Genomic DNA, 16,421 nt, shown 5'->3' on the forward strand with positions numbered 1-16,421 from the left:
TAACATTCCAATGATATACCCTTTGCCTCCCCTATACTACTTCTGTTTTTCATCTGTGATACACACTTCACCAGTTGAGAACTATTGATGCAGATCACTAACTGGAAACAACAGTTCAAGGGCTTCAAATTGGCAGTTTTCCCAGCCCTACAGGGTGATGCCAAGAACTCAGAATTTAACTCTTTTGGCCCCTTCCCCAAATTATTACTCTGATTGGCAGTGAGCCTTGGGCACAAGTCTTTTTCCTCATTCATATCCATCTGTCTGTTGCTAATAAATAACTCTGGGGTTTGCAAATCATGTAAATCTAAACTATAGTCTTTCCCAAAATGGGTGTACTCCTATTAATTGCAGCATTGAGGAGGTGATTGCTATGCCAGCTTGCCAATTGCAATATTTCACACCTTAAGGAGACTTAATAATTGTCCTCAAGTGTGTATGTAAACATTATGGCAGAATATTAATGGTTACATAAATAAATAAGAATAAGGAGACCATAGCACTATAATTATCCTTCAGCAATATGCTGTGAAACCTAATTGTTTGGAAATAATATGTAAGCATGTTATATTAAGTAAGGAAAGTTTTGATTGCACCAAAGCCTCACAGCTTCATGTTGAGGCAATTGTGTTCTTGCACTGCCTCTTTGAGGCCCTTCCCAAGTTATCTGGACAAGTATGCCTACCCATATGATTCTTTTCCTGGGTTTATACTAATGGATGAGCAGATGACATGGTAGACTTGAAACAAGCTCAGGCATTTTGAAAGCCTTTGCCCAAGCAATTTAAGGAATGGTGTTTTCCTCGTGGCGTTAACATGAACAAAGTTTCTGAAACCATTGGCACACTAAGATAATTTTAGAAATGAAGCAGTGTTCCACATTTCATTTATATTTAAATCTAATGCAGTGAAACACAGGAAGTTTTGCAACCTAGATAATTCAGATGCAGACACTAGCAGTCTGCTGAAAAAGCCTTCAGTACTCCCATCTGTAACCTCTTCACCTACACACTTCCAATTCTACCTCTTGTCCAAATGTGGAAACTTTTTGGCTTTTCATTATGTTTTTCCACAATGTACCCAATGTTGGCAGTCCAAATTTCATTTCATAAATAAAGACCTTATTTACAACATTTCTAACATGAGTAGTCAAACTCTAACATACTTTAATGATACACTTAACATATATAAACATATATTCTGCTTCTAAGAAACACTCTGGAATCATCGTGCCTTCTAAATTATTACTCTCATTATCACTTTAAAACTATACTAGACCTAAAATATTCATACAGGATTAAAACATAATATATTACTGTGATGTCTGCCATTATTTTTCCCAAGCAATTATATACTCCAATACTGACAAAACTTATCCTTAAAACATAACTGATATAATTATCTCACAAACGCTACATTTTAAAATTGTCCTGTTGTTAATTTAAGAAGGGGACATATCTTGTCTACTAGGCATTCTTTATAGATTTCCTTCATGTTACCATGTTATAATAATGTGATCTTATTTATTCCTGGACTAAATTAGTCCCTGAATACTCACTGGCCACAGATTGGTTTTCTCTAGTGAAATACATTTGATCAAGTGAAAGAATATGTTTATTTATAATTACATGTATTATGTATACATGTTTACTTCTCTTCTGTCATGTTCTCATGCTATGAGATAATAATAATAATAATAATAATAATAATAATAATAATAATAATAATAATAATAATAATAACATGAACCACAGTTTCCAATCAAGACAGAGTTATAACTATTAGAAGCTACCTCACTAGATGCAGCAAATCAGAACTATGCACATCCATAGCTACTGCTGCGTAATAACAATGCCATCCACTGCCTTTTTTATCTTGTATGAAATGAGATTAAATAGTACTGGTAGATATTGACTAATGAGAGTGATTGTACTATAGTAGATGTTTGTGAGGATACAAAATCTCCTCCCACCAATTTTGGGTAAATTTATTATAGAACATTCTTCCCTGAAATCATCCTGCAACCATGCAGTTAAATAAGGATTTCAGGGTTGATTCCCACAGGAATGAGAGTGATTGCTATTTCCCTAGAAGAGTAAGGTATTTCTTAACTGAGTTCTGAACCTGAATACTGAAGATCAACAATATTACAACAATGCTTAAACTTAAATAAAAAGTAAAAATAAAATTACTTAAATAAAAAATTGAATTGCTTAAAAAAACCCCAAATGACTGTACTTTTACTGAACGATACATTAGGTTTACATTGCTTAGAACACCACCTTTTTTTTGATAGGGATAATATTGGAAAGATATAATTCCTTGCTAGCTCTACCATATTCTTGCTAGCTCTCCAATGTGGTCAGAAAATTCTGCTTCACCAGAATATTGAAAGATCAAAGTCAGATATAAACAAGAATATGCTAGCAGAACAGCTGTCCAGCATTTAACAAAACAAGAACAGTACTACTCAGTTTTAAATGAATGACTTTTACTTGCTGTTGTAACTCTTTCTGGTTGATTATTAGGGACCTCATCAGCCCAAGTGCACATATTTGATGTGTAGTCAAAAAAAAAAAAAAAACCTATTTCTCCATTTCTACACCCAGCACACAAACCATGGCTTATGCCATAAGAAAGGCCATTTACTCCTGCAGACAGGCTACAAAGTGGGCAGTTGAACAATTCAGATTTAAAATAATATCTGAATACATCTGTTGGGATGTCTCCAATTTTTAGGTATTGCTGGATTGGCATATTTTCTGCCTAATTTTCTGCCTAATAAGGAAGTGTTTCTTATAAATATGGCGAGCAAAACTGCTATCGAATAGCTAAAATGTTGCTGAAATTGTTTTGAAAAATCATACATAAATGTAATTATTGTAAACTATCTTTCTGTGAAAAACCATTATGTGAATTACAGCAAAGTATTCTATTTCTTAAACATGACTGGAGATATGTAATAAAAAAAGATATTATTTCATCTTTGTTTATAGTTCTGTTAAGTAAGCCTATAAAACTACTTTCCTTATAAGGTTTACATTTTGGAAACTGTTTTCACTGTTTACAATGCATTTATTTCAACATATTTTATAACTTTTTTAAAGTAAGCAAAATAAAAAATACATTAAAATTTTAAGTGATTTTAATATACTTTCAAAACAGATGGTTTTATGTTCCTGATTTGTTGAATAATAGAAAAGCTGTATCAGTTCCTACAAAACTCTGTTAATTTACCTAATAGAAGAATGCAACACTAATTATTATGCCAATAAATACAGTTAGTTCTCTACTTACAACCACAATTGAGTCTAAAATTTCTGTTGCTAAGTGAGACATTTGTTAAGTGAGTTTTATTACGATCTCTCTTGCCACTGTTCTTAAGTGAATCACTTCAGCAGATAAGTTAGTAACCTGGTTGTTAAGTGAATCTGGCTTCCCCATTGACTTTGCTTTTCAGAAAGTCGCAAAAGGTGATCACATGACCTTGGGACACAGCAATAGTCATAAGTAGGAACCAGGTGCCAAGTACCTGAAATTTGATCACATGATCATGGGGATGCTGCAAAGGTCATAATGTGAAAAATGGTCATAAATCACTTTTTTTAATTGCCCTTGTAATTTTGAACGGTCATTAAACAAACTATTGGACTACCTGTATTTTGCTATTCATTGGAAAATTTTTATACAATTATTTGTTCTTTATCAATGTTTAAGACAATATATGAATCAACTTATAAAAGACACTAAATTGAAGCAATAAAGAGCTAAACATGATTCCCTATTCTGATTTGTAAATATAGTTAGCAGTATTTTAAGTTAATTCTAGGACACAGTTAAGCTTGCCAAATATTAGTTTCTTCATGGTACAAAATCATGACCCAGAAAACCACATGTATATACTTTTCATATCACTGGAATACCCAAAACTCATTTGTTTGTGTAATAGTTATTATTGATGGAAGGCTGAATCAACCTTGAGCCTGGCGAGATTCGAACATGCAGTAATTGCAGGCAGCTGGTCTTAATAACAGGGTGCTTTAGACCACTGTACTACCAAGGCTTTTTCCACCGCAATTTGTTTATCCTCTAACAAAGATTTGACTCTTTTCCTTCAGAGCAAAGATGGTTGTCAGAACAGAAAAGAAATTCAGCTATCGGTTTCTTTGCCTTATTGAAATAAATCATTCTGTTTGGTGTTTTATTTCACCTGTTACAGCAGAAGCTTAACGATACTTTCCATCTATTTTGTTTCTCTTGGCTTGTGTTCAATACTTTTCTTTCATTGTTATTAGTAGGAGTGCATGTTACAAGCCATTAATACTATCACAACATTATTGATGACTGTACTAGAGACATTTTTAAAAGGAGGATCCTTCCAAACTGTAAAATGATCAAAAGGTTTAAGGTGCCACCTGCTGGGTAGGCCATAGAAATTATTTGATTGATCAAAGAAAATCTTATTTATTGCCATCTAGTACAAGTAGATTTCATAGATCAATATGATATAAACTCACCTTCTGTTTATAAGAATTCCTGTTAAATCTGGGTTTAGAAAATGAACAAGTAAATTTGCCAAAGTGTGATCGCCCAGATATAAGCGACCACCTGGCTATCCTGCTCTCCCAGCCTTATTTAGCTATTTGCTCATATCATTGGTCACTTTAATGCAGGGGTGTCAAACTGGCGGCCCGCAGGCCAGATGCATCACATGCAGGCCACACCCACCCCAGCTCCATGAATAGGGCAAATATCGCGAAACGTCACATGATGGTAATATGATGCTGCACCTTTGACACCCATGATCTAATGAAATAGAAGCCACAGCAGTACATCTAGCTCCAATGCCACAGCTACATTCTTATCTCTGCTCCAAATATCCTCATACTCTGAAATGGGTTTCTTGTGAGGGAGGGACAATACACATAGATACTGCTTTAAAGGAATACCCAGCAGCTCAGCCTTTGGGGACTGTACTTCTCTTAGTTTATCAAATAATGAATATGTGCTCAAATAGTACACCTTCAAATGCTTTTTCTCCATATCACTCTCTCCTTACTCTCCGGAAGGGTGGTGTTTGTCTCATTGATGTAATAAATCCCATACAATTATCAGGCACTTTGAAACTTTAAGGAAAACTCCATGCAGGTTCTTTAGATGTGTTTCTTTCATTTATTTCTAATCACCGTTTATTACTGAGAGCAGATGAAAACAATAGATAAACTATTTCTTCCTGTTTATTCATTTCCCAAAGTTTCTTCCCAGCAATTCTCTCTCTCTCTCTCTCTCTCTCTCTGTGTGTGTGTGTGTGTGTGTGTGTACACAAAAGATCGAGAGAGCACATGGGTATAAAGTTATTGCAGTTCCAGTTCCTTGTAGTTCTGGTAACCACTGCAGTCCCTGTAGAATTTATTGGAACTAATGTAGTTTACTAATCCAGAGCCATGTATATCAGATGAGTGGCCATACAGTACTGTATACTGTATACATACTGTATACATACATACATACTGTATAAATGTATTAATTAACTAAATAAATGAAGATCTCTGCCTCATTTATTCCATATTTTGGATTATTAGAAGAATTACTATGCAAGCTATCATCATAATTCATTATTTCAAGTCTCCCTGTGACTTCTTTCGAAAGCTAAATGTATCCTCCTGGTTACTCAATTTCTATCCCACAAGATTTATGTTTACACATTAATTATTATGCAATACACAAATAGAGTGTTGCATTATCTATTGTAATTAGAAATAATGCACTTGAGGGCATTCCCTTCCTGCTCTGCCAGTAAACCCGAACATCATATTACATTTAGTCATACAACTCTTAAAACCAATTATCACCTATTAGCGGCTTCAGTGTCACATTATCTATTACCTTCATTAATACTCAGATCATTAAGAAACTTCTGATAAATGTATGTGTCTTCATTCTATTTAACCTCAGCCATTAGCTTTTCATCTTTGGTACATGATTGTACCTTATGAAATTAATCACTGTTTACTCCAAAGATGGTGCCACTTTTACTAAGTTCATATAAAAAGGTAAAGGTAAAGGTTCCCCTTGCACATATGTGTTAATTGTTCCCGACTCTAGGGGGCGGTGCTCATCTCCATTTCAAAGCCGAAGAGCCAGCGCTGTCTGAAGACGTCTCCGTGGCCATGTGGCCGGCATGACTAAACGCCAAAGGCGCAGGGAACACTGTTACCTTCTCACCAAAGGTGGTCCCTATTTTTCTACTTGCATTTTTTACGTGCTTTCAAACTGCTAGGTTGGCAGAAGCTGGGACAAGTAATGGGAGCTCACCCCATTATGCGGCACTAGGGATTCAAACCACTGAGCTGCCAACCTTTCGATCGACAAGCTCAGCGTCTTAGCCACTGAGCCACCGCATCCCTTGTAAGTTGATATCATTCATTGGCAACCTTTAGTCTCAAAAGACTATGGTATCGTGCTCTGGAAAGAGGTCCTAAAACAGGATCTGGTGTGACTAAAAAGGCCAATTCGAGAGTGGCAATCCCTTCCACACTGAGAGCAGATACATTCTGTACCCTGCCCAGCCCCAAGGTTTCGTTGGTTCCGGGACTGCCTCTTTGCCTCGGCCTGCTGAACAAGCGTCTCTTCGAATTGGAGAAGGCCATGCTGCGTCTTTAGCCTCCAAGCTGAACGATCAGAGGTCAAGATTTCCCAATCATTAATGTCCATTCCCAAGGCCTTTAGATCCCTCTTACAAATATCCTTATATCACAGCTGTTGTCTCCCTCTAAGGTGCTTTCCCTGCACTAATTCTCCACACAGGATATCTTTCGGGAAATATACTAAGTGCATAAAAGAGACCATATTCATCTTATATATCTTTAGTACATATGAATTTCAAACAAGTTAGTAAATATTTTTTGCTTAACAGAAATCCAGCATTAAATTTAAACAGCTACTGTCTCATATGGTTTTCAGAAAACACATATATATAGAATATATTTTGGAATGTAACGAGGTGCCACATTTTTGTGCTGTTTTTTGAAATATTGAGTGTAATGTAGACATTCTCCAAATATGAAATTTCAAGTACAATTAACATTGTACATTGTATCATAAGAATATTTTTGCCTGAAAGCAAAATTATCAAAGCATGTGACTTTACTTTTAAAATCGAGGAATACTAATAAAGCCTGTGATCATTGTTATCATTAAAGAGTTTACTGATAAATCAGAAAAACTGTAGCTCATAACAGCTTTTTTAAAAAAATACTGTATATATTTTTTATCACAACCTTATGCATGTTTAAATGAAAGGAAATTCTACTGGATCTAAACAAAATCAATCCTGATGTGGATTGGAGGACTGGAGACTGGTTTGCATGGTGAATGTGATACATCTCAAATTATCACTTACTCCAATGGATATTAAAGGCTAAAGTGGGAACAGAATGGAGGACAAAATAGACTTCGGGCTATTCTAATATAGCTCTTCCCATGTTATATCCTTATACAGTATATCACAGAAGTGAGTACACCCTCTCACATTTTGTAAATATTTAAGTATATGTTTTCATGTGACAACACTGAAGAAATGACACTTAGCTACAATGTAAAGTATACAGCTTGTATAACAGTGTAAATGTGCTGTCCTCTCAAAATAACGCAACATACAACCATTAATGTCTAAACTGCTGGCAACAAAAGTGAGAACACTCCTAAGTGATAATGTCCAAATGGGCCCAAAGCGTCAATATTTTGTGTGGTCATCATTATTTTCCAGCACTGCCTTAGCCTTCTTGGGCATAGAGTTCACCAGAGCTTCACAGGTTGCCACTGAAGTCCTCTTCCACTCTTCCATGACAACGTCACGGAGCTGGTGGAAGTAAGAGAGCTTGCGCACCTTCACCTTCCATTTCAGGATGCCCCACAGATGCTCAATAGGGTTTAGGTCTGGAGACATGCTTAGCCAGTCCATCACCTTTACCCTCAGTTTCTTTAGCAAGGCAGTGGTCGTTTTGGAGGTGTGTTTGGGGTTGTTGTGGGATGACTACTCTTATACTGTCTGGTATAGCCAAATACAGATTAAAATGCTAAGCAATTAGATATGCCACGATTTTAGTCTCATCAAGTGATTATAATATACACGATTATTTTCAGATATTGTCCCATAGCTTTCTTTCCTCAATCATATATTTATTAAAAGAATTAGAAACAATGTTTTTAAAAGTTGGAAACTGTGATCTGAATCTTCATTTCCGTCTCTGCCTACCCCAAGCCTTAGATACAGTTTTCCCCATCTTCCAAAAATTTTCACCAAATCATGATTTTAATAGGACAGCAGTAGAAATGATTAAATATATTGGAAGTAGTTATATTGATTGTGTAATGACAGTGCAGCATTTTTGTATTTGAGGTTCTTCAGAATACACAGGTAGTATGAATGTAGCCCGTCTGCAAGTTTTAAAGCAGATACAATTCCTCCAGGATCATATATCTACCTTTATAGTTGGCTGAGAAAGGAAGTGGCTGCTTTAAAGACATGCAAACAGATGTGCACCCCTGTGTAGTCTGAACCACTTTTTGGAATCAAATCTGGAATACTGCATAGTCCTAAAATGAACTTTCTTGTGCTCCCCCTTTCTTTGTCATGACTAATTTTAAGATTGCAACTACTAGAACAGAGGTCTTCAAACTTGGCAGCTTTAAAACTTGTGGACTTCAACTTCCAGAATTCTCCAGCCAGCAAAGCTGCTCTAAAGAACAACATTTAGAGCACCAGCTGTCTCTTAGCAAGAAAAATATTGAACCTGCCATAGAGATGAGACGGAGTTGCAAGAAACACAAGTAATAATGTATCTATACCAAGTCAAAACAAATTGTAATTTCCAATTATTGTGTAATCTTGTATATATGATATGAGTTTCACTATCTCTGAGCACAAAAGGACTTATGTTTTTAAAAAGCATAGTTTCAGTACATGCGATGTATTTTGTGCAGCCTGAATTACAACAAATTCACAATATTTAATGCCAATATTCATGTGCACACCACTTTAAACCTACTGAACCATTGTAAAAAAATAGAAAATCTTACCATTATCTTCAACTGAAAAATAGAAGATATCGCTCGTAGCATTTTCATGTTCTTTCAAGGCATAACAAATCTTCATTTCATCAATATCAGCTGATGGGAATGAGAAACGTTACACAAGTCAAAATCTTTTCAATACAGGTTAAACTTACCACTTTGGTTTTGTTTGTTTATTTGTTTAGAATCAGCTTATATTTGTGTAGGTATCCTACACAATATGTGAACATCTGAAAAGGTTTAATATTTCTCCCTTTGTCATCTGGTATACCAAACCTGATGCCTTTCAGATGAATCTGAACTATTCAGGTGCTCAGACTTCAATGTCCAGAAAGAGATTATGGAACTTCCTCTGCAAAGCATCTGGTTGGAGAAGACTGGTTTAAGTGATTGTGAGTCACTTGTTTTCATTTAGAACCCATAACTAGGTGTACACATAGTACTGTTAAGAGTTTATAGAACAAACCATAGTTCATACATTATGTTAAGCCATAAAACATTTACAAATCTCAATAGAAAGAACAAACAAGTCATATTAAATCTTCATGTGTGAATCCAAGCTATTAATTACTATATGCTCAGAGTACCTGGAATGAAATATAAAACTGATAGATTGTGCTGGCTGTAATCACTGAATAATACTATAATAATCAATGGAATGACACCACAGTAAAATTGCTTTCTCATTCCACTGGATAATACATATTACATTTTATATATTTGCTAATATATAACAAATTTTTAGAATGTTGAGAATATTTTACACTGCCAAACATCTGAGAATGCTCATATAATAAATCATATAAATCTATGGCAATTTTAAAATATATTTGTGTCCATAGTGTAAATTCACTTGATCTACAATGGACTGAGCTCTTTACTGCTGGATTTAAGCCATTATGGGGCAGGAAATGCTTTGGCTTACATGATTATGAATCCAGCTAATTTTGAACCTGGCAACAAACCAAGTTAAATAAATAATGGATTGGATAGGTGTAATGACCCTATTAAAGAGTAACTTGCTTGTAGACGTTGATCTGTGAATATGATTTTAAAACAACATTCAAACTGACTTCATTGTTTTAGAAACATTGACCTTCTAAAAAAATGAATAAATAAACTAGTGATTACATAGTACTAACCTTGGGAAAAGGATTTGACAGTTGCATTTCCTAGGCCAATATTAATGAGAAATCCATGTTCTGGCCCATCTGTGATCTTATATTTCAATAATTTGTGTGGACTATCTCTGTCTTCTGCTTTCAGAGACTTGCTGGTTATTAGGAAGCCCAGGTGTCCAGTTGCTATATTTCTCAGTGTGGAGACACCCTTGTTCACTACTATTTGTGGTATTCCATTGTCTAAAGCATTGATCTGAATTTTCATCATCTGTGGGTTACGTGTTCCAAGAATGGTATCAGGAAAAACATAAAAATCTGGATGTGTCCCATCCGTTACAGTGAAAGAGAAGCTATCATGATTAGTTTCAGTGCCATCATGTTTGTAGCTGATCATATTTTCATTTAAGTCTTGTTTAGTGAAACTGGTGACAGAATAGCTGTTGTTATAAATAATTTGACCATGTACAGGGACTTGGGTAATTATGAAATGGAGTAGATGGTCAGGTGTATCCCGATCATCCACATTTAGCTCAAATGGTGTGATCAGTTTGGTTTCCCCTTCTTGAACTGTGAGGTCATGTAATGTGAGAACTGGCTTCTTATTGTCCACGTCAGTAATAGAAACTCTAAAAGTACGGAAGACTGGATTATAGCCATCAGTCACTTCAAACTCAAAGCTATCCATCTTCACCTCATCATCTGCAGTGTGGATGTAATAAATCTTGTTTCCAGCTAGTTGAAGCTGAGTGAAGGTAGTGACTAGAACTCCAGGGTTGTCAGAATTCTCTAAATGACCTCTGCTTGGTGCCCGGGTGATACTGAACCTAAGTAGTTCATCAGGACTGTTGATATCACTTGTACTGAGAAGATCTGTAGTAAGAGTCACTTTCCCACCTTCTTTCAGAGTGACTCCTTTATTGATCACCTCGGGAAACACCATATCAATGCCACTGATGGTAATGTAAAAATATCTATCTATCAAGGGATTGATGCCATCAGTGACATCAAACTTAATTAAGTCACGGAGTCCCTGTTGGCCTGTATGTGTATAACATATATATTTATGATCTATGTCATCCTGTGTGAAATTCATGCCGAGTGTAATATTGTATAGCACCTCTTTTTCTTTACTTATATGCTGTAATAAGCCATGCCTGGGGGATAAACGAATAATGTATGTAAGCATCCTGTCTTCCGAGTCTATGTCAGTGGCTTTGAGATCTTGATTGGTGATAACTTTAGATTCACCAACATCTACTTCTAATCCATCATTGATGGACATCCGGGGTGTTTCATCATCAACCAGAATGACCATTATTAATACTTCTTCTTCCACTGTGTGTAGGCCATCAGTGAGCTGGATTTTGAAAGAGTCCTCTTTAGTTTCTGAGTCATCATGCTCATACACAATGCTAGATGCTTCCCGAATATCTCTCAGAGTGAAATTGGTAACAGACACAGTACCTGTAGCCAGCTGGTTAACAATCTGTCCATTCTTTGGAGGAACAGTTATAAAGAAGCGCAATTCATCTGGGGGAATATCAGCATCAGCACCATTAAGAATGGGTGTGTCAATTACCAAACTCATTCCTTCCAACACCACAAACTCACGTACAAACAATTCAGGCTTTTCATCATTGGTTGGGATAATGATAATTGGAAAGAACTGAGGTGGTGAAAAGTTGATACCATCAGAGCACTGGAATGACAATCTGTCTTCTAAAGGTTCTATCCCCTTATGGATGCTCTGAACATAGTTGACATGACCAACACGAATATCTTTGATGGAAAATGCACTGATGGGAATCCCAGCTCTGGATTTTTCAGATCCTGGTGCTGGAGAGATATTCTCTAGGTAACCAGCAGTTGACTGTGTTAGAATGGTACAGAGAATATCATCTCTGGGAGTATCAATGTCTTCCACATCCAGCAGTTCTAGCCTTAGCACATTCTTTCCTCCTTCTTGAACAGTGAATGGTTCTTCTCCCAACATAACTTCAGGAGCAATGTTGTCCACTGGCAAAAGAGTTACAGTCACACGCACTCCTTCTATTGTGCTTCCTCTCACCACCCACTCACTGGCCCGATCTGAAATAGTAAGATTGAAAGAATCAGTCTGCTTCTTCAATCCAATTTCTCCACTATTGTGAGCATAAACGACTGTTCCGCTTATGAGATCCTCTTGAGTGAATCTTTTTGAGGGTACTCCATCCACTAAAATACTACCCAGCTTAGGGGGGTCCTCTACAATAAAAGTTAATGCCAGTTCATCAGTATCCTCATCTGTTCCCTGGATAAGAGAAGTGGTTATTTCAGTAACACTATTTTCCAGAACATCAATAAAGGCCCCCAAAAGTCCATTACTACTAGGGACCATGATGCTGGGACGTTCATCATCAACTGGTTGAACAGCAATTTTAACCGTGATTGGTACTTGATGAACTTCATCACTTACTTCTAACTGAAAGGAATCACTTCTGTACTCATCACCATTATGTTGATAGGATATGCGACCATTAGTAATGTCATCTAGCAAAAAAGATTCACCCTGTACCATCAATCCTTCCTCAAGGTAGCGCAGGTGGCCATGCTGAGGTATTTCAGTTAAAGTGAAGACAATTCGGTCAGTGTCTGTATCTTTATCAGTAGCATCTAGCTGCGTGGTGGTGAGAAAGAAGCTGTGCCCCTCAAACACTGTGAAACCAGCATTGGTTATTTGTGGAGGCTGATTATTCACTGGCTGCAAGAAGAAAGTGAAAATGCCTAGCACAGAATTACCAACTGCATCTTCTACACTGTAAGTGAATTGTACTACTCTTGGAGTAATGCCAAGTTCTTGGTCTGGTGGTCTATAGGCCACTTTATGATGATTTATCTGTGCTTGAGTGAAATGGGTAATAGGCACCAGAGGACTGTCAGTCAATACAATTTCACCTGCCAAGACAGGGTGATTTTCGTCAATATCAGTTGGTGATGTAAGCACTGTATATTTCAGCTCTCTGTCATCTGTGTCCAAATCAGTATAACACAGATAATGCTTCTTGAAATGTGTCACTTGGTATTCGAGGACAGTCATTTGTAAAGTTGTCCCTGGGCATAGTTCTGGAGATAGGTTATCTACTGGCTGTATCTTGATAATAAACACCTTTTCTTCAGATTGATTTGGAGGGTCATTATCATCTTGGAGATAAAATACAAACTGGTCCATCACTACATTGGTGCTATGAGGTCCAATATGCCTGTAGAACAACTTTCCATCCAGGATATCCTCTTGCAGCCATTCAGTCACTACCTTCTCATATATACCCTCACTCACTATAAAGTGCCAGGAGGATGGATCACTATGATCTTCTTCCATATCTTCCTCTTTTTCATTGGATGATGGAACCTCTTCCTGACGCAACAGAAACTCACCAAAATGTTTCCAGACAGGTACACCTGAAGACTTTTTAACCTCCTTAAGCAGAAATCGAATAGTGGAGTCATCAGAGTCTATATCAGTAGCACTGAGAACAAAGGGTGAGATCTGCACTACCTGGTGCTCACTTAGGACCAAGCCAGTGTTGGCATTAAGGAGTGGTGGTTGATCATCATCAGGGGCAATTGTAATTGGATAAAAAAACTCCACCTGGTGTTGTCCATCCTCCATGCGAAAGATAATGTTATCACTGAAACTGTGCTCACTGCCATCATGCTGGTAGATCACCTGTCCAGCTTCCAACTCTGCTGCAGTAAAAAAATGACGACCAGGAGATGCATTCAAAACTCTCAGTTCACCATGTTTTAGACCTCTTGTAACCCAAATCTTCACTTCCCCTAAGTTGTCCTCATCACTGATTACAAGATTGTCAGAAAGCGGCCTTGACTGGCCTTCAAAAAGCATCATCTGAGGGCCGGCAATGCGATTAAAGACAGCCACCGGAGCCAAAGTGTTCATAGGTTTCACCACCACCATGAAGGCAAAGGGGTCTGAAGAGGCACCCTCAGGGTCCAACACCTCCAACTCAAACTGGAAGATATGCTCATGGTCTGAGTCCACTGTAGGAGGCTGGTAGGCAATCTTCAGCTCCCTCAACTCCCGCTGAGTGAAAGAAGTGAGTGGGCGACTAGGATCATCCGTACTTATCAAGTAACCAGTGGTTGCATCTTGCCCTCCAACACTGAGCCAGGGAGAGGTGAGATTAAATAGCAGCAGATCTGACGGGGTCTCCAAGTCTTCCGCTGCCAACATGTCAGGGGTGATGGCGGTAAGCACAAACTGGTCCACCTCCATCATGAGCAAAGCCACAAAGCTGGGCTTGGGGGGAGTGTTCTCAACCCCATCCCGGATCCGAACCACCACCTGAAAGTATTCCTGCTGGCTTAGGCTCTCGGGAGATCCGCTGTCCTCTAGTACTTCCACCCGCATGGGGATGTGGTCGCGGTTGGGGGAGGGCGTGGGAGCCGTGTGCTGGTAGCGGATGCCTTCGCTGAGGAAGCGGCGGCAGTCGTTGCTGTAGCCCGGCGACAGGGGGCGCCCGTGGGCGTCGATCAAACGCCCGTAGGAAGGCAGGTGGTTGCCGCTGCTGGACGGGTGAGGGAGGGCGGTGAGGCGGCAGTGGCGACGCCCGGCTTCTCCCTCCTCGGCGAAGGCCAGGACTTTGGCGTCCAGGGGCTGGCTGAGGCCCCGCAGCTTCTCCACGGCGAGCGGCAGGTTGCGGCTGAGGAGGCGCAGCTGCTGCGACAGCACCTCGGCCTCCAGCGCGAAAGGCACCACGAACGTGCGGCTGGGCGAGTCGTAGCGGAGCTGGAGGCTGAGGCGGTCGCGGCCGGGGCTGCGAGACCCGTAGTGGGTGTAAGTCACCTCTCCGGGACCGAAATCGCAGGGGAAGCGTTGCGGCGAGAGCGCCCCCGGGCGGTGAGGCGCAGGCGGCGGCCCGCTCTCCAAGACGGTCACGATGCACTTGTCGCCCGGCTGCACGCGGATCACCAGGTCCCGGGCGGGGTCCAGAGAGACGGAGCGGCCGAAAGGCACGCGCACCCCGCGGTTGGCCACCAAGATCCCCGCGGCGCCCCCGTCCGGTTCCGCCGACTGAAGGAGAAGCGGCTGCCCGGCTGAGTCCGGCTGGGTGGTCCCGAGCGCAGCCAGAATAGAGAGCAGGAGCAGCGCCGCCCCGAACGGCGCCCGACGGCGGCGAAGGTGCCTGGGCGGTTCGGCCATGCCGCCTCTAGTGCTGCCTCTCTCTCTTTCTCGGGCGGTGAGCGCGAGTTCCGACGGACTTTGGGACCCGGGGACGGCAGGGCGGACGACAAGGTGCAGGAGCCGGGCTTCTGTGCTGCTCCGGAGCGGGGCTCTCTGGGACTCGGCCACTGCCTGCTGCAGGTACTCAAGGGGAGGAGAAGGGGGGTGGGAGCTGGCAGCCCCTCGCGCCGCCCAGGAACTGCCTCCCCCTTCCCGGCCCACCCAGGAACCGAGGCTTAGTTTCTCCGCCGCCCGAAGCGGCGGGGAAGCCTCCATTCGCTGAGCGAGCAGCCCCCGAAAGACGCCGGGGGGGGGGGGGGAACGACCTTCCACCGACCTCGCTTGCAAGGAAAGCAGAGTTTTTCACTCCGAAGCTTAGGATCTCATCGGCAGCGAAGGCGACGGTTCCATTTCCAGCGATCTTTGCCTCCGGGGCACCGATTTTTTATTAAGGCGCGAAAGAGCAGGGCTAGTGCCGCTGGGTTTCTGTCGCTTGCAGATCGCTGCCTTTCCTCCCGCAGGTGAGAGAGAGGAACGATGAGCCGGTCCAGCAAAGGCGGTAAAAGTGTTATCTTGCCCTTCTCCCGAGACGCTTTGCTGCTGCTGCAACACAGCTCTCTCTCCTCTTGGAAGTTATTAGGGATGTGTTCAGCTTAGGTTGGGTTCTGATTCAGGCAGAGTGTGTTGTGTGGCATCCGGGAAGACAACCGATGCGTTTGGTGGACCCAACTTTTTCTTCCGTTATATCAGACAGGAATTCTTAAACCAGAATTCCTGGTAATTATTGTGCAGTTATAGATTGGGGAATATGTGTTAGGCTGCCAGGATAATCAATCAGTTTCTTTCCTAGACCCGATTTAGCAATCAGAATCTCTGGTGATTGTCAAATCCACTCATTCTGATCAACGTTAAAGGGGGTGGGGGAGGGGGAGGGAATACCAAAACAACATATTTGCCAAATTCATAAGAGTCTGACAATTCTGATAAAAACAAAAACATCCTTG

The 16,421-nt window shown here is 40.2% G+C and overlaps 1 protein-coding gene across 1 annotated transcript in view; it reads right to left on the bottom strand.

The window, feature by feature from the left end:
• Positions 1–15,396, bottom strand: part of FREM3 (FRAS1 related extracellular matrix 3) — a 75,445-nt gene extending 60,049 nt beyond the window's left edge. The window contains exons 1-2 of the mRNA XM_070948513.1: positions 10,218–15,396; positions 9,082–9,171 (exon numbers count right to left, since the gene is read on the bottom strand). Coding sequence (XP_070804614.1) covers positions 9,082–9,171; positions 10,218–15,396 — 5,269 coding nt within the window. The remainder of the gene's footprint in view (positions 1–9,081; positions 9,172–10,217) is intronic.
• Positions 15,397–16,421: the final 1,025 nt, after the last annotated feature.

The sequence above is a fragment of the Pituophis catenifer genome, unplaced genomic scaffold, assembly GCF_029215685.1.
Source record: "Pituophis catenifer annectens isolate HBS135680 unplaced genomic scaffold, rPitCat1.0.hap2 SCAF_8, whole genome shotgun sequence".
In the NCBI taxonomy this organism is placed as follows: Eukaryota; Metazoa; Chordata; class Lepidosauria; order Squamata; family Colubridae; genus Pituophis; species Pituophis catenifer.